This window comes from Onychomys torridus, chromosome 8 (assembly GCF_903995425.1).
Source record: "Onychomys torridus chromosome 8, mOncTor1.1, whole genome shotgun sequence".
In the NCBI taxonomy this organism is placed as follows: Eukaryota; Metazoa; Chordata; class Mammalia; order Rodentia; family Cricetidae; genus Onychomys; species Onychomys torridus.
Window position 1 is genome coordinate 24,860,445 of NC_050450.1, and position 26,406 is coordinate 24,886,850.

A 26,406-nucleotide genomic window follows, 5' to 3' on the forward strand; every position below is an offset into this window, starting at 1 on the left:
GAGCCATGCCAACAGCCTCCAATCTTGGCTCAGATTGTCCGCAATGCAGGCTGCCCCTCCCTACCCTAGGCACCCTACATCTACCACCCTGCTCCCCTCTTCTCTCTTCTCTGTTTTCTATTTCCATGCCCTGCATTCCTAGTCTACCAGGTCCAGATGCCCTCCAGCTCACTTGGCCCTGTCCCCTCACCCATGGAAGATGGGGGACAGAGAGGAATTAACAGCCTGAGACTGGGGGTTGGATACCCTACAAACTCGTTCTCGCCTCCCCCAAATAAACTTGAGAGTTCTGAAGCAAACAAACAAACAAACAAACAATCTACCAACAAGCGGGCTGGAGAGATGGCTCAGTGGTTAAGAGCATGTATTACTTTTGCAGACAACCTAGGTCAATCAAGTTCCCAGCTCCTTGTTACTGCCTGTAACTTCAGCTTTAGGGAATTCAATACCCTCTTCGGGACTCTGAGGGCACACAGCACATACTGCCCCTCATATACACATAATTGAAAAAATAAGACAAATCTTTAACACAACAACCATGACTTTATAATACATTAAGTTATTGTATTATAGTAAAGTACTGTTTGCTTAGGGAACTCATGGTTCAAAGTGAGCAGAGGCTTGCCCTCGTATTGTGTATAATTTAAGCTAATCAAGTTCAAGGTGCTGCAAACTGGTCTAGATGCATCACCATGCTCTCAAGGTCACACAGGATCTCATCTGGTTTGGTCATAAATACACACGGAGTAAGTGTGTCAAGACTATAGTGGGTGCTGGGAAAAGAAAACGAGGCAGGTGGAGAATGAATGTATCATGGCCTGGAGGGGCACAATCCAGGCTTTCAAGACAATAGAAGTACGTTAACAGAACTTCCTGGGCGTGCCCTCCACAGGACTGCATGCAGGAAGGATATCATGATCACCTGCACACATGCACACAACCTCCCCCTCCCCTCCCCGCACCTTGCTCCAGACACACTGTGATTTGGTACATAATAAAAGTAGTGCACACCAGTGTGTAACTGTGGTGTCATATTAATGATATGGAAACCCAAACAAAATTACTAACTCCCACTTCATATTGGAATGCTGATAACACAGACACCAGCATCACAATGGAAGATTATCTCGGAAGCAATTTTTCTTTTGTCCTCATGCCTACCCATGGAGCTGTTTCTTGTATTTGCAATCTCTATGTAAATCACAATCAAGAAGAAATACCCCTAGTGACATGTGCCCTGTTTTTTAGAGAGAATCAGGTACAAATTCTTGCTAGGAAAAAAGAAGAGGTTTTAGACGGTAATGGAAGTGTTCATTTTGGTCCCCTCTCTCAGAAGCCTAGGAGAAAGACTTACTGGGCAGAGGAGAAGGGCTTCTAGTCCGCCTTATGGCTAGGCTCTGGAGGGATGGAGGGCACAGACTTTTTTTTTTTTTTAATCTTAGCTTAGCATTCTTTCCTTTGGGTAGAGGACCCTCTTTTTCCAAACCTTCTTCAGTCTACATGACTCCCTTACAAGAGTCAGGTTTGGACATGTGACCTGAGCCTGACCAATCACAGGACTATCACCCTAGCCAGAGACTGGAGCCACCAATCACAGTTCCTCCATGGGACTGTTTTGTTATTGTTATTGTTTTTGTTTGTTTGTTTTTTAACTCAGAGATTCTGTCCTCTGGTTCTACTAAACTGAGATGATGTAAGACTTTGGCCAGGTCTTCTTGACCCCCCATATAAAGAGAGCACCAGCCTACTACACAAGAAAATTAGGCTAATTGCCAAAATCAATATTGTTGGGGGAGGGGGCTAAGGGAAAGAGAAGAGAGCAGTGTGAACCTGATGACACCTTGGACTCTCTAGGGTCAACTCCTCCCTTGTAGAGGCCCACTTTGTGAGACAATTCATGCGTCCCCCCCCCCCTTATCTTGCTATCCTGAATATGTTTTGCAGAGAAAGATTCTGGACAGATTAGGGATGGGGACATGTGCTTCCAACTTCTACCTTCTTGGGGTAGGGGAGAATTTATGTGGTAAACATCTTCCAAGTGGAGCCTAAAGAGGACGTACTTATCACATCTTCCCACAGGACACTTGTCACCAGTATGGTAATGTGACATGGTCTGTGCAATCATGAATCATGGAGCTGCCGTGAAGCAGTTTTTTTTTTTTTTTTTTTTTAATACCAGAGAGGATAGTGACAGGTGTGGAGGAAAGTAACAGGAAGTACTCTTTCAAGAGACAAGTCTTTGTGGGGGGAGGCATGATGAAACTCTTGCCTTGCCTGACCCTGGGCAGGAAACGTGGGGCCGATCCTTCAAATTTTGTCTACAGCACCATCATCATCTTACATGTTCCCAGTCTACAAGGAGGAATGTTTGGGACTTTCAATGGCTAAGATATATCTCTGATTGGAGGACTATGACAAGACAGGTTACCAGGAAGGGTTAGGACTTCACTGGCTGTTCTGCTACAGGAGATTCTTCGCTGGGAATTTCGGACACCACTCAGAGCCTGGTCCCACAACCCCAAGTGGTCAGACTTAAAAGACAGCTGGTGCTCGGGAGAGGCCAGACCATCTGGTCTAGCCTGTGGCATTGCCCGTTACCCTCCCAGCTCCCTAGACTCACTCCAAATGCTGTCCCTGGGGAACAACCCATACCACGGCTGTGACCAGCCACACCTTCAACCCCCTTCCTGGTCTCCTCAGCCTAGAAGGCAGGACTGGGGTCACCCTGCCGCCCACACCTATTTCAGCTTTCAATGTCTGGCCTCTCTCCATCACGCTCAGAGTCTGGCACAGCCTTCCTGGTCTACATGGTCACGTGAAAGGCCTCTTGGAAGTCAGCACCGCACGGCAGCCAGGCTTGCTGCCAAATCCTATTAATCATGTGTGTTGCAGTTCTCCCAGGCCTCACCCCTTCTCTCTCTTTTTCCCCCCCGCTGGAGACCAGTTTCTAGTTTGCATTATTGTAACAGCTCTGAGCTGTCCCTCTCCTCCTGCCTGGTTTCCTCCTAGTCTGTCTTCCTCTGCACCCAGGGAAGCTGGAGAGATCTTTCTAATCCACGCATCCCCACACATCACTCTGCTAATTAAGCCCTGGGACAACTCTCCACGGCGGCTCTCCGGATAAATACCGGCCTAGCATAATATTCCCTTCCATGTGGCCCTGGCTATTTTTTTCTCAGGCCTCATGAGTTTTGGGGTTTTCTGAACTGCTTCTCCCCGCTCCCCTGCACGCCCCTGTATCTTGGCCTTCTTGAGGGTCTCTTTCTCTTTCTCTCTCTCTCTTTCTCTCTGTCTGTCTGGAAACTTCTTTCCAGTATCTTTGCCTAGCTAATTTCTGCTGCTCCTCAGAACTGACTCTGACTTCCCTGAAACCCTCCCTGGTCTCCTGTCAACCCTGTGACCTGATTCGGGTTCCCCAAATCTTTTGGTTTCTCGCTGGCAATCAGAAAAGTCATTTTCCAAGCTCCCTTGGGGTTAACCCAACTGTCCTCTCCTGGGTGTGTGGAATGGATGCATGTGACATGCAGGCTAGCTCACCAAGCTCCTTGGATGTGTTTAAACTCTTCCTCTTCTACAGCAGCCTTCGGGACATGTGTGTTTGATGTGGTAGGATCCCAACATAGAGCAACTGGGTTTAGTCATCAAGAGTCGCTGTGTGGCTCCTCTGGACGGTGATGCGTCAAGCTTCTGAAACTTCAGGGCCTATTTGTTACCTGTGCTATGGACTACCTGCTCCTGGCTGAAACAGTGTGTCCCCTTTCCTTAAAGCTGTGCTGCTTGCAACATCCTGATCATCATGGACTGAGACAGCCTGCTTGCCATAGGGGCCAACAGATGCCGCTAGTTTAGGGGCTACATAACTCATGAAGCACAGGGAGGGAAGGCCAAGCCAAAGTCCCCCCAAAACACTACGCTCAGCACCTCCCCCACACCTTTCTTCCAATGTGCCCCCCTCCCCAGTTTCCAGGAGTTTCTTTTATTTCATTCACTAAACAGTTTATGAACTGAATTAAAATAAATGAGATGCAAATAAATTCCAGGCTTTCTCCCTCATTTTCAAATTACATTTTCAGTCCACTCAACCTGTTATAATCTCATAGTGATTTTCATTTAAGAGAGCTAAATGGATATGTGATTATTGTTACAGGAACGAACACCAGACAATTAAATGTTGAGGTGTTGATAGATAAAACTGTGTTTTGATTTGCATAAACATGATGCCAGCAAGTCTAACCCTGGCAGAAATTCAGTTATAAGACTTGCGTGCCTAACTTCTGTTAATTACCACAAGTACCATTATTAAGAATTTTAATATTCAGAGTTGGGATTATTGCCATTTTATTCTAGGGCCACATTTATCTTTATTTTGAAAACTTAGTCAAACCGCATAACTAATTTATCAAGGAAAAGGCATGATTACTACTTATAATCAACTTCTACAGTGCGGCATATCAAAAATCAATTACACAGCCCTGAATCCAGTCATTAAGGATTTAGCCACTAATCTTATTCCATTTTTGTCTTTAGGAAGATACTGCAGCTTGCAACTTTGCAGATATCAGCAGAGGAAGAAAAACATGGGAGTCTGCTGATAACCTAATGTGGAGAATTAAACTCTAGCCAGACAAAAGCAGAATCTTAATATGGAGTGGCCTGGCTCTGCAGGGAGGTCACCTGGCTGGCCGGGCTTCAGAAGTTATGACCCATGTTTGGCAGGTACTCAGTCTTCTACTCCCAGGAATTCTAGAGCATTGTTTTGATTTTGCCTCACTCTGTGGCTGACTCTTTTCCTAGGGCGTGCCTTGACCTGCGATTTACTTAGGTCTTTATTAGTTTACTTCTTGGCTGTCTCCTCTTTCATGCCCCTTGCCCCTGGATGCAAGTGGCAGGAAGGTCAGAGCTCTGCCTGTGTGACATCTGCCTTAAGTATCCAGCACAGGGCCTGGCCCTAACTGCTCAGTAAACATGCTTTGGATATGATGAAGACAGGTTTCTGGCCATCATGTCTTCACTCTGGGAGAAGAGTTGTCACCATGGTAGGAGTAGGTCCCTCCGTGTGACAGGAACTGACAAGAACAGGATCCATCATGCTCTGATCATCTAAATAGGAAGATGTGTGTGACTGTGACTAAGAATACTGACCAGTGAACAAGACAGAGAGGTGGACCTGGGGTCAAGTCCTGGCTTAGCCTTGAATTTTAGTTATTATGTTCCGACATCTAATTAGCTTTCTTGAATCTCTGATTCTCACCTGAGATCCCAACAGGCTATTGAAAATATTACAGTAACACAAATAAAACATTTAATGTAGTGCCCAGAGCATCGATATCTGGAGTGAGTGTGTTTCGGTTAGCTTTTGCATGGATGCCCTTAATTAATGTGTTTTTGTTACCTTTGCACAGATGTAAGTTAGGGCTGGTCAAAACTTCCTATTGCACATTTTTTGTTCCTTCCTCTTGGGATACCTTCCTGATTCGTCAGGCTAGTTAGCAGACATCTTCCTTTGTGACCACACAGTATCCCCAAGGGATCTGTCTGCACACACCCTGTGATCATCCTGTGCCTGCATTTCCAGAAGATCAACACTCCTTGGCTGTAAACAACACACTTTATACTTCTGTTCTTCCAGTGTTTAGAAAATTACCAAGCCCATGGTAGACACCAGCCCTGACTCCTGTGTTGCATTGTCTGGATAGTGACAGCTGAGGTAGGAGACGGCAGGTGCAAAAGGAAGACCTATGCCTTCTCCAGCCGAGGCACCCTGTGACTCTACCACGGGGATTGCTGCCCGTCTGTCTTGGGAAATGGAGGGATTTCCCCCTAAACCCAGACAAATACACCTCCTGCCTTCTGAAAGCGGAAAGGCTTTCTGGAGGCCTAACGTTCTCCTCTGCAGTGTGAAGAAGGGTCCTGTCCCCTCCAAGTGTATGGCAGGGCAAGAGTTGGCCTGCTTACCCGAAGCTTCCTCCCGAAGATGGTGACTTTGCCTTTGATCTGTTCCTTCCTCAGGCGCCACTCGATGGAGTTGAGGCCATTCTCCATGGGCAGTGAGATGTTGCAGCGCCCGATGGTGGGGGTGATGGTGCCTGCCAGGACGTGAGGCTCACTGTGGAAGCTGACACCCATGCCGTTGGCGTACATCACCCGCAGGGTTCCGTTATTGCAGAGCTGGTAGCTGTTTCGAACTTGATCTGGAAGAATGTTAGTGGGGGTGTGGATGGGGAGAGAATTTATCCACTCGATTAGTCAGGAGAGAATAGAACCCCTATTTTTACAGGTTTCCATGGTACTTTGCAGCTGTCAGTCTGAGGCTGCCTTCAATTAGCACGCACACAATGGGAAGGTGAGTAGCAGAGATGTTACTGATCCATGGGAAGGAAAACATTATTAATATGTGGCACTCCAGAAATAATTATGCCGTGATATTTTTCTTTTACTCACTGAAGACTATTAATAGCACATTTAAACATTTAAAGATGTCTATTGCCTACACAATTTGTGTCAATCAAATCCCTGAACTTTAACATATATATTTTAGCTTATATGAAAAAAAATAAATGAAAGGCAAACTACTTCAACATTTCCTCCCCTCTGGCCCATCGTCTACCCCAAGGTTGATGGTCTAAGCACAGGTCAGAGGCACTACGTGGAAAGTCCACTGCTCATCGGTACAGGGAAGAGAAAAAGCTACCTCTCCTCTTGGCATCTTTGCTGCCTGTATCACTATGTTACCAAAGAACTTGGGAAACACACACAGTGTGAGGTAGATGGAGTCAGTGGGGGCTGATAATGTGTGTTTATCTTCCCGAACAGAATCTACACCAGTCAATCAGACTTCTGACCTTTTCCTGTATCAAAGAATCACAAGCAGGAGCCCGCTTTCACAGGCACACTGTTTCCTCATCATCTGGGTGAAGGAGCCAGGCTGGGCTGGCCTCTGAGATGCCAGCTTTGGGAGAGCGAGCAAGGTTGTACCTGTCACTCAGTGACTCTGGCCATCATACAGAAGGACACAATCTACATCGTTAATCATCTGGCGGAGTGGAAATAGAGCCATTGAAACAGGCTTTGCCGAGGGATAATAGTCTAGAAATGTCATCATTTATCTACCAAGAGGACACTTTTATCCTCTGACAACTGGTGAGCCCACCGACATTATATCTTAATTAAAAAGAAAAAAATTAATCTGTAAAATGCTGTTTCTTGCCAGCCCGTGTGCTTGCCCTGGACTGCATACAACAAAAACAACGGGTGGTCAGAGACTTCGGGGATCCGGGTCCTGGCAAGAGACTGTTCAAGAGCATGTTTGCAAGAGAAAATATGAATGGAACAATGAAACCCAAACCCAGTGGTAGGCCTGGAGAATAAACAGTACTTGAGAAAATGATGATGTGGCTTGGGTTTTTAGAGGGTGGAGGGAATAGGTAAGAAACAGGAAGAAAGTAGTTGGGGAAAAATCAGATGTTTTTAGACACGTAGGTTTCTCCAGATAATTAAACCTTTGGTGAAAGGGTATGACATTTCCCTGCATCTGAGAGATTTATTTTTATTTTTTTTCCCCCAAGACTGTTTTCTGGTAGAGTAGGTTTGCTGTAGACATTTGAGTAAGACAGAAAGCTGAGGAATGTTCGGGATGTTCAGAAGTTCTCTCAGGTGAGGGATTACTGGCTCTGCAGCTGGGCATGAGCTCGGGGAAGAGGGGTGTTGGGCTAGGGCCTTACCTTGCACCACTGTGTAGGAGGCCTCCACTGAAGAGAGGTTGGTGATCACAGTGACATCATCATCACGGTTGGAGTTCTCAATGTCGATGGTGATGGATTTCTCCATTTCCCGGTGCAGACTGGTCACCACCCCTGTGGGGCGCGTCACATTGGTCAGACGGCCCTCATGGTCATAGCTGGAGGAGAGAAATGCTAGTTGGAAGCACAGCCTGTGGAGTCAGAAGTTTTCTTGACATTTAGACCCACAGGAAGGCCAGACTCATGGGGGCATAGACTAGAAGGTGGGGGTCCCTGGATGGTGCTCCACACCTGAGGAACAATGCTGACCCATCCTGAGGAACAATGCTGTCGTTTTCTGGAGCCCTTTGACATCACTGAATGCACCTCAATGGAAACCAGTCCCCTGGTCTCAAGCAGTGCATGCTTAACTATGTCTTTCTGAGCTGGTGGGGACAGCCACTAATAAGCATCCTTTGCTCTTAATGTGTTCCACAGAGCGGCCAAGTCAACCCCAACTATCCACTCTATTTTGTCTCACCTCTGCTGAGCAAACCTTTGTGTGTGTGTGTGTGTGTGTGTGTGTGTGTGTGTGTGTGTGTGTGTATGTGTGTGTGTATGGTGGGGTGTATGGGTGTATGCCCATGAAAACCAGAAGAGAAGTGGAGTTTTAGGCAGTTGTTAGCTGCCCATTGTGGATGCTTGGAACTGGACCTGGAAGAGCAGCAAGTGCTCTTAGTCACCAAACCATTTCCCCAGTCCTTAAACCACACTGTTTCCCCACTGGTTGTTCATCCAATCCAATCAAAATCGGGTATTTGAGAATGTCTGAGCCTTAGTCTTTTGCATGGTACCACTTCATTCCACTCATCAACTTGTAGACCTCTCAAAGTCAGCCTGGGACAAATTGCCACCTCCATATTCTGACCCAAGCACTACAAACCTAGCTTGGTCATATAGTTCCTAAGAAACCAAGCTCAGATATCCTAGCCTGCTGGGAGACTCAGTTGTCCTTGGCATCCATGTCTGAGCATGCCATGACTGTGTTTGCTGCCTACAAGCTTCCTGAAGAGAGCTCTTTACGGATATGAGTTGTCTTCACCCATATCTCAGCAGATGGTACTGGTTTTGCTACTTCCAGATGGAGAGTATTTGCCCTCTCTAGGAGACCGCTGTATTGCTGGAGGCCACTTAGACCTTAGGTGAGGAAAATGGTTCTTCCCATGGTCTGCATATAGAAGCCCCTGAATTCTCTTGTGTGGGCTTTCACACTCAGGAGAGATGGGGAGGAGGATGGAGCAATGAAGCCTTTGCTTAGAGAATGAAAAGGGACACACAGCTAGACCTCTAGCTGGAGGAGGGTCTCCTTCCGGACTGAGGAGATGAACCCACTTGGCAGGTTCTGAGTGACGGGTCCTGGAGCTGGTACAGGACGTGAGAAGGAGGTTGTCCATGGAGGAGCATTCCATGGGGGAGCAGTGAGAAAAATTACTGATAAAACATGGAGGGAACTGGGATACTTGGGATGGAGACCTGGACCAGACTTGGAGTGTCCTGGGAACTATTATCTTTAGGGAGAAGAGGAAACAGTCAAGCTCCATGGATGCTAAGGTGCATGGCCAGTGGGCGAGAGGGACAGAAAGCTTAGTGAGCTGGGGGTCCAGCCTCTTGTCTCTGCCCCTTCCCTTGCCTAGAGTGCTGTGCAGTGGAAATCCAGATAGCACCTTCCCCTCTGAGGCTTGCTGCCGTAACCACGGAGGGGGACTCAGGCTTTCTAAGCCAAAGGGGGTGCCTCTGTTTTTCCTTTTTTTCTACTAAAGCAATGGTTCCTCAGATGGGGGTCCAAAGATTCTATTTATGATAGTGACAAGTTAGAACTATAGTGAAGGATCAATGATTAAGGATTACTAAATAATTACCTATATAGAAGACAGAAACCTAGGCAGCTGTCAAAATGAACAGCATGGATTCCTATTTATTGGCACATGGACATGTGTGTATGAGCACACACACAGAAACAGAATTGAATGGAAAAGGGAAGAACAGAAAATACCCCCTGCCTAGCACATGGCTTTTCACATGTAGACCAGCATTTCTGAAAATACAGACACATAAATATTAACAGTGTTTTCTGTGTGGGATTTTGACTAATTTTGTTTTCTTCTTTGAATATTCCCATGTCTTAGTAACTGTGGCTTCCTTTCATATTTTAAAGAAGCATTAAAATAAGAGAGTGAAGCAATGAAAATGTTCTGGCTTTGAGTGTCTTGTATAGACTCAACAGCAGAATCCAGCAGGCAGGGACTGTGTTCAATGTGTTTTCTGGGACCTGGGCAGGATTTGGAATTCAATGCTCTGTATTTTAGGACACTTGCAATGGGCAGGCTGAGGTCCATCCTTCTGAGAGAAGGAAATAGAGCTTCTCCAGGGAAGGCAATGAGGATGGAGCAGACATTTCACAGGCTTTGGGGGAGAAAGCATGCTCTCTGGCTTGCAGATTGACTTTCATGGGGCACGCAGCTGCTCACAGCTTTGCTTGCTTCCCTAGGATAGATCTGCAGATTCAGCTCTCTGTGCAGAAACCTCTCTGCTCTCAGGAGTGAGGGCCTTGATGACCAGCAATGGGGTCTCAGTGTCAGCCTGATGGACTTGGGTGGACCTTGGTGGCCATGGGGCCTTTGGGGCCTTTGACTTAGTCAGAAGACATTCATCAAACATCTCTTCTATGCAAGCTGGTGGTGAAAGCACTAGAGATTTGGATAGGAACAAAATGGACAAAATTCCACGCCTCATGCCAGATGAAAAGGCAAAGACAAACCAAGGCTGCTCTTTCCCTACTCTGGGAGCATGGCAGGGGATACCCGAAGCTCAATTTTTTTTTAAAAAGATATATTTATTTATTATGTATAGAGTGTTCCATCTGTATGTATATCTGCACACCAGAAGAGGGCACCAGATCTTGTTACAGATGGTTGTGAGCCACCATGTGGTTGCTGAGAATTGAACTCAGGACCTCTGGAAGAGCAGTCAGTGCTCTTAACCTCTGAGCCATCTCTCCAGCCCCCAAAGCCCAATTTTTACATCTCCATGCTGACTGGCTCTCCAAAAGCCACCTTCTAAGACAGAAATGTAACTGTCTCCAGAAGGGCTCATTCCAGCTTGGGGACTGCAGAGCCTGCTCTTTCTATGATACAACTGCTGAACTTCATTCCAGGGGAAGTCAGCATCTAGAAACTGTCACTTGCTGTGTTCCTGCTGGCTGGATTTGGAGGAGGACGTGACCACAACCGCAGAGCACACAGCATAGCTCTCTCTTCTGGCGGGCCTCACCTTAAAGGGAGTTATACTGTCTACCCTTCTGGACTCCGGTTTGCTAAGGTATACTCTGACCCTCAGGAGATCGGGACCCATAGAACTGAGGATGGTAAGAGAGCGGGCTACAAAGCAAAGCATTTCCAAATACAAACTGCATCCCTCAATCCTACTGTTTGAAATTAAGCCCTGCCTAACTCTTGCATCTTTTTTTTTTTTTTTTTTTTTTGTGCAGGAGGGGATGAGGACATAGCTGTGCTTTATTACTTCCCTGTTAGCATCTAGTATCTGTTGAGCTTCTAAATGCCAGCCTTTGCTTGTTTCTGAAAATAGACTAGTTCAGTGAAGGATCACAGCTCCTGTGCAACTGATATTACCATCTGATACACTGAGGCTCAGACAGCTTGAGAAACTTGTCCAATGCCAGTGAGGTAGTACATGTCAGAGCTGGCATCTATACCACTGCCTTTCTGATGCTGAGGCCCAGGAACATCCTGGTAAGCCACGCTTTCTCCCATGGAAGACTGTGGAATCTTCCATTCCCTCTAAAAGGCAGACCTTGCCCAGGGTACTCTGTCGGGACTCAATAGCCCACAACTGGGGAAATCTTAATTCTAAGGCTGGAACTGAGGGAAAGCTCTCATTGAAGCACAGACTCTCTCTCTCTCTCTCTCTCTCTCTCTCTCTCTCTCTCTCTCTCTCTCTTATTTCTGTTACCCCAACCCTCTCTCTAGACTTTTGCAATCACTGTGTGGTATTTACCTGGACCTGATATCTTTGACAGGAAGTGTGGCTTGTGTCTGAGTTTTAAGCGACAATCTTCTGACCATGTGTAACAAAAGCTAAAACAAAAAAATCAAAAGAATGCCCCCCCCCCTTTTTGAGCTGAGGATTGAACCCAGGGCCTTGCGCTTGCTAAGCAAGCGCTCTACCACTGAGCTAAATCCCCAACCCCAGATTCTCAATTTTTTAAAGGGTTTGTTCAGGAGTTATGGTGAAACTGAATCACGTTTTCTCTTTTAATTTGCTACACTTCAGAATGTGAGTAGACTGGGGCTGAAGAGATGGCCTAGTGGTTAAGAGCACTAACTGCTCTTCCAGAGGACCTGGGTTCAATTCCAAGCACCCACATGGCAGCTCATGACTGTCTGTAACTTCAGTTCCAGGGGATCCAACACCCTTACACAGTCAAAAACAACAACAAATAATTAAAAAAAAAAAAAAAAAAAGGAATGTGGGTTCAGTCCTCAGCTCTGAAAAAAAAAAAAAAAGAAAAAGAAAAAGAAAAACATTGAGAATCACATGTATGTTTTCATTCAGCTGTGGACTTTTGCTAGCAAATTGCCTCCACTCAAGAGTTCATGTCTGTGGGATCCCTACACCTGAATGAACTTTGGGACTGGACTCCAACCTAGGGCTAATTCAGGAGGGCCTCCTTGACCCGAGCCTTTGCTTTTCATTCAGGGGACTCAATAGCTACTAAGTGAAGTGTGATCAGGTCCCAGCATCTGGAAGGATGTGAAGCTCCTCGGGAGACCGCTTTCCCCAAAGGGGAAGTCAGGACCTGGGCAATGCATAAAAGCTCCAGCAGGTGGCGACAGCTTCCTTTGCATTCTCCTAAACCCACTGGCATACACAGAGTAAGCGAACATCGTTGATTTAAGCCCAATCAACAATGAAGTCTTCTTTCTCTTATCCCTCCTACCCCTATCTCTCTGTGGCATCCCCTCTCCAATTTACTGAATTCTCAACTAGCAGCAACACAGACACAGAAAGCAAGCCGGGGCTCCTAATGCATAACCCTCGCTCAGCTCACTGCTGTGGAGAGATCCCAGAGGCTGGTAAATTCCATTCAGTCTCCAGCAGGTCACTGGGGACTCAGGCTTAGATGTTTCCTCCAGCCAGCAACTTTTAGGTTAATACCTGCAGCAGCAGGCTTGCTTGACCAAAGCTGCTTCGGGAGCTGGGGAAAACAGCTTTGCTTTTTTTTTTTTTTTTTTTTTCAAAACAAACGGTAGAACTATTAAGTATGAGATAATTGTTGGAGGAAATATGTCCAGCCCTCACATCTTTTAATATACCTAGCACTTTATCTGTATTGATCTGCTTCTGCTAAAGAGGAAATTCAGAGTTTATCTACCTGTCTGTGCAATCAAGTGTGTTGCTGGACCTATTGTTAAATCACAGAGGCCCCGCTGGGACCCTGCCTCTTACTTTCTAATTTCCGCACCCATGGCAAACATGAATAATCAGTGGGGTTAATCAGCACTTTATCTCCCAGGTGCTGTGCGTGTCCAATATCCTGAAGTTTGAACTGTAGCAAGACAACAGGAATTCCCAATGCTAGCAGGGAGGATGCTCGATATCAGAGGCCTGATAGAACAAATCATTTAGGAGTCAGGAGAAGGGACATGAATATCCTGAGGCTATAAGAAATCATTAAAGTTAGGAAGACGTGACTAGGCAATTTTAAAAGCAGTGGTGAATGGTCTATCCGGATGCCAGTGAGCACCGGGGAGGACTAGGGAGACTGGTCCAAAGCCTACTTACTCATAGAAAGTGGTCCATCCAGTTTCATCACTCTTGGTGGCTAAGAGTCCAGTGTTCCCATCATAGGTCATGAGGCCAAGCTCCAGGTTCTGTGTAGACACTGCTTTGAGGCCTCCATTGGTGCCCACCGTAAGGGTGATGATCTGGTTATCCGGCATGAGCAGGTGGCGGGGCATGCCGCTGCTGTCCCGGCGGATCTTTAGGGAATTTCCGTTGTTGTCAATCAGCTCGGTGACGTCATTGTCGGCACTGTAAGTGAAATTGTACAAGTACTCCCCGGTCACCAGGCTCACGGTGTACTGATGGATACCATCGGCGTTGAACACGTACAACTCCTGCTCTCCAGGGGATGCTGCCTCATACTGGTTGAAGGCATTAAGAACAGGTTTGTTTTTGCTGACCGCCCTGATCCGAATATTCCCAAGGTCTGCGATGTAGATGGTGCCATCGGGAGCCACAGCTAAGGAGGAGGGGGAGTTCAAGATGGCGTCTGTGGCGTAAGCATCATCTCCCGAGTAGCAGATGCAGTTGACGTCATTTTTACAGTCGCAGTCAGAGGCTGCCCCGGCTAAGAGGCAGATCTCCCCATTGGTGGTGACCTGGCGGAGGCGGTTGATCTTTTTCTCATCCGTCTCTGTGATGTAGAGCACCCCAGTGTGAGACAGGGCGATGGCGCTGGCCGACTCCAGAGCAGAGTGGATGGCAAGCTTACTGAGTGAGTAGTCAATGCCAGGAACCTGGCAGTGCATAGGCCGTCCTGCGATGATGCTGACCTGGTGATTCTCGGTGATCCGCAGGATGACGTTGTTCTCCAGCACGTACAGGGAATTGTCCATGGGGTTGACGGCGAGGTCTGTCGGCCATTCCAGACGAACCTGTCATGACATGGCATTTCAAGAACAGCCTCTAATATATTGATTTTTATGCACTGGGAGACAAGATTTAGCTTTAAAAAATAGTTATTTTATTTTATATAATGCTTTCCCTGAATGTATGTCGGCACCACAATTTACCTGATCAGAAGAGGGCAAGGGTATATCGGATCCCCTGGAACTGGAGTTATGGATGGTTGTAAGCCACCACTTGGGTGCTGGGACTCAACCCCAAGTCTTCTGCAAGAGCAACAAGTACCTTTAACTGCCGAGACATCTCCCCAGCACCGACTTAGCCTTTTAAGTGGTGCGCTTACTGGAGCACCCCTATAGTTCATCATTGAACTGTTTGCCTGAGCTGGCTGTTTATGATGGAGAAGAGGGGGCATGTGACAAACCCTTCCTTCAATTTCATCTGTCCTGACTCGAGTCCTGTCAGCTCCATCCACAACACTGTTTCTCAGCCTCAGATGACTAGCCAGGACTGCAGCCATCAAATGTGGTGGAACAGGTAGATACACGCATAGGGGACCAAGGCAATTCAGCCCATACTCAGCTCTCCAAGCCATGGGTCAGAGAAGGCTGTGTTCATTTGGAGAAGACACATTTGTCTAAATTGCAAAACAGCAGCCATGCGGCTTGGAAGGTGGCCCTAGCCCAAGAACAGACAAAGAACAGGCTGGTGAACAAACTCCAACGTGAGTGCTTGGAAAAAAAAAAAAAAGAAGCGAAGAGAGCCAAGTCAAATATGTTCTTCCTCTGTGGAATTTGAAATAAAAATCTCAGTAGCAAGTTGTCAGTTTGTTGGGGAATTTGAGCTAAAATTTACGAGGTTGACCGAGAGTTGAAAAGACCCGTCCAGGCAGGGTGAACATACAAGCCGGCTTCTTTGAACAAATGCTGCACATTTGAGGAGCCCGTGGTCTCTGCCACTGTAAGAGACCCGATGAAACACGTACTTTGGAGGGTGATTGAGGAGGGCTTTGCTCTGGTAACTACTGCACAAAGTGGAGGTTTATATAGTGAAGATGCAATCATTCCAGATTAACAGGGAAGCTCTGATTGACATGTAACACTAAACCGTACAGTCTCAGATCTTTGAAAATGATGGAGACGAGAGATAATTATACAGCAGCCCCTACCCTATAATCTGCCACTGCTGGAGTGTGCCACCAGCTCTGCTTTTCAGAGAAGAATTGCCCTCTCTGTTCCTCCCTCTCCCCCCAAGTCTCTCTATCTTTTTTATTGCCCCCTCTCTCTTTCTCCCCCCATTCCTATCCTGCATTTTTTTCATCTTATGTCTAGTTCACCTTGGTTCCTCTTCAAACTAAGATCAGTGTCCACAGCTCATACTCCCAACTCACATAGGAACATGTGGGAAATACGAGCTAAGACCTAGGAGTTGGTTAAGGATGAGAAATAGAGTCCCACCTGGGCCACATCCATGCTGGAGTCACAGCTCAGTGGCCGGACAGCTGTGAGGTCATTGGACCCCAGCAGGGTGGAGATGATTCCATTTTGGTCGACCTTCCGGATCATGGTGGCATCAACGAAGTACATAAGCCCGTTCTTGTCCACTGCAATACCTGGGGAGGGCAGCATGGGATGTGGGTTGTTTGTTTTTAAACAAGAGAATGGTTTGTGAAGGAGATGGGGGATGCCTACTCTAGGCATGATGTGTTTAGACCAGGGACCTTACTGGGGTGGGTGAGTATCCTCAGAACAGCAACCCTCAGTCCTTTAAAGGCAAACATTTCTCAAGGGCACTGTGCTGTGCTGTGCTCAGCTCCGAGGGTGCTAGCTGTATTCCCTCCCCAATCAATGACATCACCTTGAACTGCAGAGGAACCAGGGCTGCAAATAAAGGGGAAAGCAGCCCCGATTCTCCTCTCTCTAGAGACTCTGCTCTCTCCAGAAAACAAGTTATTACCAAAGTCCATTGCTTAAAAAAATGATTGGTAGTATATTACTCAAATACCCTTCACAACTAATTGTGACAATGAGGCTGAGAGACAAGGATGCTTTCAGCCACAAACTCCCAATTCAAAATGTATCCTCCAGGAAGAATTCCCAATTAAGCCTTGACTCCAATCAGCACTCCAGTGCCCCCAGGGGACACAGAGCCCTAGCATTCCCCTGTCACAGCAGGACTGATAAGACACAGACTGCAGCTTCTATTTCTTTTGCGTTTTCATTTCAGTGCCCAAGTACAAGGCTTGGCATCCTTAATCCATGCTGCAGGCTGCTTGCACAGTAGCTAAAAATGCTAACAAGAATTAGACCCTGATATGATTGCTCTTTAACCCCACGCATCTTTAGTCCTTTCAAATAGACACTTATTGATTCCAAGAACTCCCCAGGATAGGAGTCATGGAAATAATACCTGTCCTTTCTTATTTTATTAATTATTTAATTTGTGTGTGTGTGTGTGTGTGTGTGTGTGTGTGTGTGTGTGTGTGTGTGTACATGTGCAGATATGTGCACACCTGCATCTGGAGGCCGGAAGTTGACATCGGGTGCCGTCTGCTTTATTTTTTGAGATAGAGTCTCTTACTGAACCTGGAACCTGCTGATCTGATGTAATTAGGGATCCCCCTGACTCTATACCTCTCCAGAGGAGGGATTACAGGTGTGTACCCCTGCAGCTGATTTCTTTCTTTTATGTAAATGCCACATGTCCTCATGATTATGCCACAAACACTTTACTAAGTGAGACATCTATCTATCCAGCCCTCCCCAAATTCTTCTTATTCCTTTTTTTTAATGTCAGAAACTCAAGGACAATTTAATTAGAGTTTAAAAGAAAAATACCCAAGGCAGGCAAGTTGTAAATCTCAGCGGTTGCCTGGAGGAGGAAGTTAGAGAACAAGAGGAAACCATGCTATTTAAGCTAAGCTGGCATGGAGGCCAGCTATATGGTAGATAAGCAGGCACATGGCAGGGAAGGGGTTTCAGGGAAAAAGTGAAAAGGCCCAAAGTATCAAATGGCCACCTAGTCTCAGGCCAGCTTCTGGAAGGGAAAGACAGAAGACAAGAAAAAGGAGAAGTTGCATCTTGCTGAGTCAGAGCCCAGAAAGGCAGGCAGACTCAACAGAACCCCATGGTGGCTTGTAGTGACTGTGCTAAGGGCTGGGGATTCTGGGAAAAGACACTATGTCATTAAAGGGCTAATTTAGTCCTCTTATTCCCTTTAGTGTGGCTTATGGTGAACCCACCTTCCTGAGGGACAGTCCCTTGGCTAGGAGATCGGCTAGACCAACTGATTAACTTAAGCAAGAAGACAAGGCCATGTATGTGCCTATCTACAGCTTCTCAACCTAGGGGTCATGACCTTCCATAGGAGTCACCCAAGGCCATCAGAAAACACAAATATTTACACTATGATTCAGAACAGTAGCAAAATGACAGTTATGAACTAGCAATGAACATAATTTTGTGGTTGGGGGTCACTACCACATGAAGAACTGTGTTGAAGAATGGAAGGTTGAGAACCACTGATCCAGAGGTAGATAGCATTCTTTTGACTAAGAGGAAAAAGCTTTGCCTCCCACTGAGTACCCCACTTCGCCCCAGACAATTCTTAACTGCTACAGTTTCCTTGGGTATTCACAACATGATTGACAGGATGCCTCAGACTTTCGATCCACTGTTGTCTAACATCCAAGTCTGGCCGAGCGGAAGCTCCTGGTGGCCTCTGTTGCTGTCTCTAGCCCTTTCCGCTGGCACTAACACTGTCTTCTGGTTCTCTGTGACTGGCAGCATCCAGAAGTCTCCAGGTACAGACTACTATGTTTCCATAAGCAGTATATGTGGGAGGTAAAGTTTACTTTAGTGAATTAGCTTAAAAACACCCCCATAGACCCAGGAGCCTCGCAATAAATGATCTTAGGAAAAACAGTGTCTGAGCCTACAAGGATTCACTCAGTTTGCAGCAGGCTCTATGTGGGGTATAGGGGTCTCCTTCTGTGGTCTTTACCTCGAGGGCTCATCAGGGTCGCATCCACAGCCTTCCCTCCATCCCCACAGCGGGCTTCATCAAAGGGCAGACACTGTTCACCAGTCCCCGCCACCACCTCTGAATTCCCAGCCAGGTCTTTGGCTCCACTCAGAGACTTGACTCGGTAGATTCTACGACTGTTGGTGTCAGAAACGTAGAGCGAGCCGGTCACAGGGTCCACAGCCAAGTAGTACTTGTGTCCTGGGCTGTTGCTTTAGGAGAAGCACAAAGAGAAAAGAAGAAGGAACTATGCAGCTGGCCTCTTGGGTCAGAGGTTGACAAGAATCCTAGCGAGCCTCTTACCTTCTCTAGTGTCTTTCCATTTTAGTGAATTAGTGACACTCTGAGTTATACTTCAACACATTATGGCTCCCAGGTACTCATGATTAGGCTTATGTTTCTCATGCTGTTTTGGGATTTGAAGATTCCCATCAAACTAACAGACTATTGCTTCATTTAACTGACACAAAAGACCCCCCTCCAGTCCTTTTTTGGTGAGCAAGGATAGTCAGCTTCGTATATTTTCCATGTTGTCTACACATGTTGTCTCATGGGATTTAGGAACCTAATCTCCCTGTGATAACATTCTCTTTTTCATCTATGTCTCTACAGACCTCTGAGGTCATGAAGACTGGGCAACCTGGGGTCTGCTAAGCTTGTGATGACCAGGTCCCCAGGGCCATCTTCCACCCTTGGCTTTAGAGCTGATTGTCCCCTAGCATCTTTGCAAATGAAATTGGTATTTACTGCAAAGTGTAGTTATCTAGCATCATGCTCAACATTTGCACTTGATCCTGTCCAAACCACCATCCGGCTTCTGAATTACCAACAGAGAAGATGCAGCTCTCTAATGCTGGATTCATACCGAGGTGGGAGTCCTGAGTCTCCCTGGCTGCTAATCCCTTCTGTGTGTGAAGTAGATCAGGAGGTTGTGGGACCAAGGGCCTGAATGTTTCCTCTGCTATGCTTCTCAGTGCCCTTTGTGAGCATGACCAAAAATGGAGCAAGGCTCGCAGAACTGACTCAGGATTAAGACACGGAAAATGCATGACTCACACTCAGCTGGGGACTTCAGGTGAGTCTTTTGGCAACAGTGAGCATTGGCTTTCTTATCTGGGAAATGACAAAATCAAATCTGATCTTTGCTAATGGTCCTTCTGGCTCAAAAGTCTATAGCTCTCCCCTTGGGATGCTCCTCATGGTGGCTGGGACCAGAATGAGTGCTCACACCTCTCCAATGCTGATGATTCAAAGCCCTCCTTTCCTGGGGGTGGTGGGGGGAGCTGCTTTCTGGCCTAGTGCATAGATTCCGTGTACCTAGGATGAGTGCAGGCCTTTTTGTCCAGATAGTTTTCAATTATATTCTGGAATGACAGGAGGAGGGGGGTTGGAATAGGTGAGTGGAAGGTGGGCATGGTGACGGTTGGTGTCAGGTGTATTTGTCCTGTGGACATTAGCTGGTAAATTACTAATTAAAACACTATCATTTGGGTTCTTGCCTGATTTAAAAGTAAAGAAAAGAGTTGGGAAGCTATTTTTAGGAACTATTTGTGCGTTGAGGCCATCTTTAATTCCTGCTCCTCTTGGGGTTGCTGTTAAGGCTGATAATTGAACTGGAAGTCAAGGTCCTTTCAAAGAGTGGCTTACTTTGGGTTCTCTTCTTTCCCTTCTCTCTCCCTTTATTTTCTGCCCTCCTCACTTTTTGGCCGAGTCATTAGAGAATATCCATATACGCAAAACAAATTAGGGCAGAAAGGGAAAAATCCATGCCATTTTTTAATTAGATGCTGCACCCTCTCACTAAATGAACAGTAGCTGGCATGATCCTCAGGAAGATCAAGGCGCTGCACATCTGTGCCTATGTATGAGCAAGATAATTAATTCTGGACTTTCTAGGGAACCCGATGTGAAGAGGCTTTTCCAAATCTCTGGCATAGAGCTGACAGGTAGGGTTAGCTGTTGCTTGGGGAGTCCATTCTTCTGGTAGCCCATCCTCTTTCTAACCATGATTCCCAGAGAGCAGTTGAGGAACAATAGAGAACCATGTTCCATATTGGTGTCTGTGGTGAGGAGCAGACATGGTTGGTCTGTGGGTTTCCAGGAAGCAGGAGACTCTGGGGGACATTTCTAGTCTTTGAACAAATTTGGCTGCCTTGGGGTATCTATAATCAGCCAGTTGGGGGGGGGTTTCAGGATTACAAAGGTGGAACTTTTTTTTCCTTCCCTAAAAATGGCTATTCCTTAGAGAATGATGATGCCAAGTCATTTGAGTCTATCTTTTGTCCAATTCTGACCCATTGTCACAAAGGGTTTCATGGAGTGGAGACAGTATTCGTTCCATGAATAAGTTGCCCTTGTCCTTCTCCGCAAAGGTAAGAGCATCTTCTCTATCAGAATACTCTTGCTGCATGCGTCTCCCTGCAGTGCTCACGTGCACGCACATACACACGCGTTGTGTATTCCACATGTGAATTCCACCAATAAGATTTTATATAACTGTGGATCAGCACAGTGACAGCCCTTTAGACCAGAGGGCTACCCTTCCAAACTACTCAAGGGTGATTTAGTTTCATAATCCTTCTCAATGTAGCTAACTGTTGGATTCATTCTTATCAGCAGATTGGCAATTTACGTACGTGTGTGTGTGTGTGTGTGTGTGTGTGTGTGTGTGTGTGTATGTGGTGTTTAAATGACCACATATCTAGGGGAAAATCATTAATGAGTTGAAAATGAGTTTTTGACCCGTTTCCAGTTCATTAAAGCTTTTGTGAACCCAGTCCAGCATTTACAAAAGCCCCAAGTTTGCCTCAACTGTTTAGCCCAATTATGGACCACACTGAGCAGCCGGGACAGAGGTTCACCGAGGGTTCATTATCTTGCGCTCGCATCTCCCGGAAATTCTAATTACTGTCAGCTTATTTGGTTGCTTTTTGACTGCATTTCATAATTGCAAAAGCTTATCATATCCACAACACACAATTAGCACATAAAAAAGTTACTGTATTGGGTACATAAAAATATACAACATTACATAAGAAGCACAAAACAAGGAAGTGAACACAAGGAACAAACGAACCATAGCAAATTATATGGGAAAGAGTTCTTCATCTTACCTATGTTTAAACTCTTTATTTCTTTATAGAAAGAAAACAGAAGGAAAAAAAGAACAAACAGTTAGCCGAGGAATTGATGATAATGCAAACATAACAATTTTTTGTTGTTTGTTTCTTGTATAACGGAGCCCATTCCCACCCCTGCCCAAAAAAAAGCAATCTTTTTCATTTTTTTTCTTTTCTAACTGACAGCTCCTGGCTCAATTACTTGGGAAGAATCCCTGAATTTGGAGTCCTCCCGGCCACTGGGAAATATGCGCAAGAATGCTTGGATTCTCTGACAGGCAATGTGGCTGTCAGGGGACACAGGTGGCAACAGGTGAGACAGGACTCTGGCTGATGAAGTGATGGCAGATGGGTTGCATCTCAGGGGCAATACCTGTTGACTAGGAATGGCTCCTGTGAGTGTGGATGTAGAAGAGTTCTGAAGCCAGATTCAAGCTCAGCTGTCAAGAACTCTGTGATTGACTTATAATGTCTGTCCTGGGTGTGGAAGGAGCATAGCTACACTTGTGCTGCTGATTGCTACTGGCGTATTCAGGGTAGAGTCGGGACCACCCAAAAGAGAGAACCCTGGCTCATACCAACTGTAGCCTGGCAAAGGCTTTTGACTCCCAGAACCAGTTTCTCCCCCTGCTCAGTACCCCCTTGCTCTGCTCCTTCCCCCTTTCACTTGCATGAGCAGCACATTCTCACAACCCGCATTCATGCTTTCTTACTGTAGCAGCCAATACTATGGCCATTCGTAAAATTCATAGGCAATACTGTCCTCTTGTAAGCAGAGCCAGAGACTCTAGTTAGCACACCACTTAGGAGAGTTAGGGAAAAAAAAAAAAAAAAAAGGTTTGTTGCTTTTTTCTCTAAGAACAAAAAAGACAGTTCAATTTCAGCAGGAAAGTGGCTGAAATGTAGCATTAGAGAAGAAGAGATGTAATTGCCCTGAATAAGGAAATCCACTTCCAATTCCTGAGGCTTCTAGGTCCAGGTAGTAGGAGCCCTGGATTCCCTTTCCTTCCAGCTAAGAGAGGGGGCTTGGGGACAGGACAAAGAAAGGTGAATGCCCTGATTCTGAGGTGCAGCTCGGGCCTCTGCTGGGGGCCATCATTAGAGGGAGGTTTGCACAGAGATTACATTTTTATATTTTAGTCTAACATGTTAGTTTTTCCAAAAAAAAAAAGTTAATTAAATGACGCTGATAACTCCTGAGCTCTGACTGACATAGTACAATTTAAGATTCAGTCTGTAAAGCCTGGTGTGTCAGGGTGGCAGCCGGGAATTCTCGTGTCTATTTTATATTGCTTAATGAAAGTGAAATGCTATCTGCCACCAGTGGTAGACACATTTGCCTCTTAATTATTGCAATATCAATTCCTTTTTTTTTTTTAAACTCAAGATTTTGTGAGAAGACTGGATGGGATTTGGGTCTGCAGTCTGACCTACTTCGTTTCTAAGAACATCTGCTTTAAGTTGATTACTCTATCAGTGTTAGGGGAAGAGCACAGGAGCAGAGGGGGATCAAGGCCTAGGAAGGTGTGGAGTTTGACAGATCATGTGGATGTGAGCTCTGGATAAAGGCTGAGGTCACTGTTCTTCAGTCCAGGGCAGGAAACTAGCCAAAATAACATCATCCTTTAGTCAGTCCATGAAGAGTACAGATGCCCTACTTCTGAGGGACAGGGTTAGACTTTGCACACCCTCAACAACACAGACCCTTCAGGCACACCCTTTGAGGGAAAAATGATGTCTCCAATTTGAGAAACTCAGATGGGTTAGCATTTCACATGGCAAAGTCTAGGAGTCCTCTGCAAAGGCTTCGGGGTTTCTCACGGGCTCCCCAGCCTCTCTCCCAGAGCTCTCATCACGTTGTCTCGTGATTTGTGTGTGTATGCTGGTCTTCGAGAACAGGACGAGGCTCACACATCTCAGCATTGCTGATACTTCAGAGAGAGGAAGGGCTGGGGAAAGAAGTCTTTGAATGCAGGGGCATGGAATGAGGTTGCTTCCCTTGGCCATGGACTAGCAGCATCCCCCTATGTTCTGTTCAGAAGTTTGAAGCTGCAGACAGTTGGGAGCATGTGCACCTTCCCATTCCTGCACCCTTCATGTCCTCTCTTTCCCCTTTCAAGTAGAGTGGAGTTGGGCTGTTTTATTGTTGCCGTTCTAAGTACAGAGACATTAATTTGGGATACATTTAGTTGAGTTCTAGAGGGATGTGGTTAGGGGAACGGCATCTGGCTAAATTATTGCCAGTCATTCTGTTGTAAGAATGGCTTTTGGGAATGCTTCTGCCCTACTGTGTTGATTCATGTAGCATCTTTGTAGGGCATGTGAGAGCCACTGCAGAATCCATCCTTCATGGTTATATGTACATGGGAGACAAGATGATTAATGAACATCAGTTCAAAGAACATTACAAGAAAATGTGAAATGCCCAGAAATATTACAAAGGAAACCTGATAGAGGTTTCTCTAAGTTTTGTACTTCTTACAACTTCATGTTATCAACAACTAATTATGAACATGGCAGCAAGTTTTTCTTTTCTTTTTTTAACTTTATCAATAATCTGAAAGCAATTTTGATTAGTTATATGGGAGAAAAGCCTTAATATGTGTGTTCATTCTATAGATAACAAAATCAGAAAATAAAAATAATCAAAGAGCTGGGTGTGGTGGCACTTGGGAGATAGAGACAGAAGGATTAGGAGTTCATGGCCATCCCTGGGTAAATAGCAGCAAGTTCAAGGCCAGCCTGGGCTATGAGACCCTGTTTCAGAAACCCCCAAACAACAACAAAAATCCCAAGACAAAACAAATGATAGCAACGACAAAACTATCCGAAGAGAATCAGAAGGGCATGGGGAAAAAATCCAGCATCACAGAAGTGGAACAGGAGTCAGTTAAATACAAAGTATCAGGTCATTGTGCTTGGTGATGCTGGTGATCCCTGCGGCTTCTTACAAAACTTGCCATTTTGTTTTATTTTTCTCATCTTAAATAATATTGCTTCATTTTTCATTTCCTCTCATCCAAGTACTAACTAGACCTGACCTTCCTTAGCCTCCAAGTCAAGACGAGATTCAGATGGTCAGGGTAGCACAGTGGGAGGTTCTTTCTCTTAATTGCACTTATTATTATTAATTATTATCATTATTATTGTCTGTGTCTGTGTATGCTGTGTGTCCGTGCATGAGTATAAGCATGCACACAGCACAGAATGTCTGTGTAGAGGTCAAAGGACAACTTTTGGAGTTGACTCTATTTTGTGCTGTGGATTCTGGGGAATGAACACAGGTCATTGGCCTTGTGCACCAAGCACTTCTCTCTTCTTACGTGCCTCACTGACACTTGTTTTTTCATTTTCAATTTGTAATTTGCTTATCTTCTTTTTAAGAGGGACCTCCTAAAATTGCATTCACTTTTAGCCCTGTGAGCTTAGATCTGTCCTTGGTGAAAGGGCTTTGAGAACAGAGCCAAGGGGTAGGTAGCCAATTGTTCAGAGAGATGGTGGTTAGCACTATTCTGGGTTGGGGGCTTTGTTTGTTGTCCTTTTCTGTCACATTCACAGCTGACAGGAGGGAAGCCTGTAGTCACACTGTCCGTCCTCCTATTCAGTGGGTCCAGCTGGCTGTAGTCACACTGTCCGTCCTCACAATCAGTGGGATGGATCCTTGTTTAGCTCTCAGGTCTAGCTTGTCTTTTGGTATTCTTTGGATTTTCAGCACCTGTTGCTTTTTCCCTCCTCTCCAGGCTCCCGCTTTATCCACACCTCGCCTCCTCCGTCACTTACACATCTAAGTCAGACAATTCCCCACCCTGAAGATCTGCTCTAGTGTGGTTCTGCCATGGGCCCACCCAAAAGCACATGGAGGATGGTCTCCTCAGTTTAAATACAAAACAAAACAAAACAAAACAAAACACATGTAACATCATCGCTTTTGTTTGGAAAATGGAAAAGAATTTCAAACATTAGAGGAAGTATGGTAGTCTTAGTCTCTCAAAATGGGCCACACCAAGAGACATTAGAGAGATACTGTCCCAGCCTTGACTGCCATGTTGTGGGGTCTACCTCTTAAGAGGCTTCAAATTTGGGAGAGAAAGCTTTATCTTTGAGAGAAATTCACCCTAAGATGTTAGTGACTGATGAATTTGCTCCAGAGTGTTTAGGTTTTCCATGGTGAAGAGGGTGATAAGGACAGGAAGGAACGCATCTCCTGAAAGTGGGACATGAGGCTTTTCAGGGAAGTGGGAGTTGAGAATGTGTCAACTCAGAGCACACGGGTGATGACCATGGTACTCTTCCCAGCATCCAAAGTTACTGGAGCATGGGGACCTCTGGCCTGAGAAGCTCAATGAAGACTGTGGTAAGACTTCAACAGCATCTTGATAGGGAGGCGGGACGCTGGGATGGGTGAGCAAGGTAGGGATGGGTGCCGACTCCAAAATGGAATCGCTCAGCTGCTAAGCCACAATGGAGAAAGAAAAGACATAGGCAACGCAGTCTCCTCCTCCTCCCTCCCTCCTGTGCGGGTGACTGTTTTGAAGAGAGGGATTGACAGCCCTTTGTTTTCAGGCATGTAGTGGGAAGAAAAGAAGAATCGAGTCAGTGTTCTTGTAAAAGCTTAACTTCTAATGGGCTCTGGGTTCCTGCCTGATGAACAAGTTTGAAGGCAGTAAAAAAAAAAAAAAAAAAGAAAAAAGAAAAAAAAGAAAAAAAAAGGTGGGTGGGGGGGGGGGTGGGGGTGGAAATCACACAGCTGTCGAGGGAAATTGGAAATGATAGCCCTCAAGCTGCCCTTGATGTTACCACATAGGCATGGGGTGTTTTCCTTTGATTGGGCCATTAGC

At 45.9% G+C, this 26,406-nt stretch overlaps 1 protein-coding gene across 13 annotated transcripts in view; it reads right to left on the minus strand.

The window, feature by feature from the left end:
* The window catches only part of Tenm2 (teneurin transmembrane protein 2), a 1,224,381-nt gene that overhangs the window by 26,733 nt on the left and 1,171,242 nt on the right, over positions 1-26,406 (minus strand). For 11 of the 13 annotated variants that reach the window (XM_036195999.1, XM_036196007.1, XM_036196005.1 and 8 more), the window contains 6 exons: positions 21,563-21,583; positions 18,429-18,661; positions 15,884-16,038; positions 13,581-14,455; positions 7,722-7,897; positions 5,956-6,191 (listed from right to left, as the gene is read on the minus strand). In XM_036195999.1, the coding sequence (XP_036051892.1) occupies positions 5,956-6,191; positions 7,722-7,897; positions 13,581-14,455; positions 15,884-16,038; positions 18,429-18,661; positions 21,563-21,583 (1,696 nt within the window). The remainder of the gene's footprint in view (positions 1-5,955; positions 6,192-7,721; positions 7,898-13,580; positions 14,456-15,883; positions 16,039-18,428; positions 18,662-21,562; positions 21,584-26,406) is intronic. The other 2 variants (XM_036196006.1, XM_036196001.1) reach the window with 1 other exon arrangement.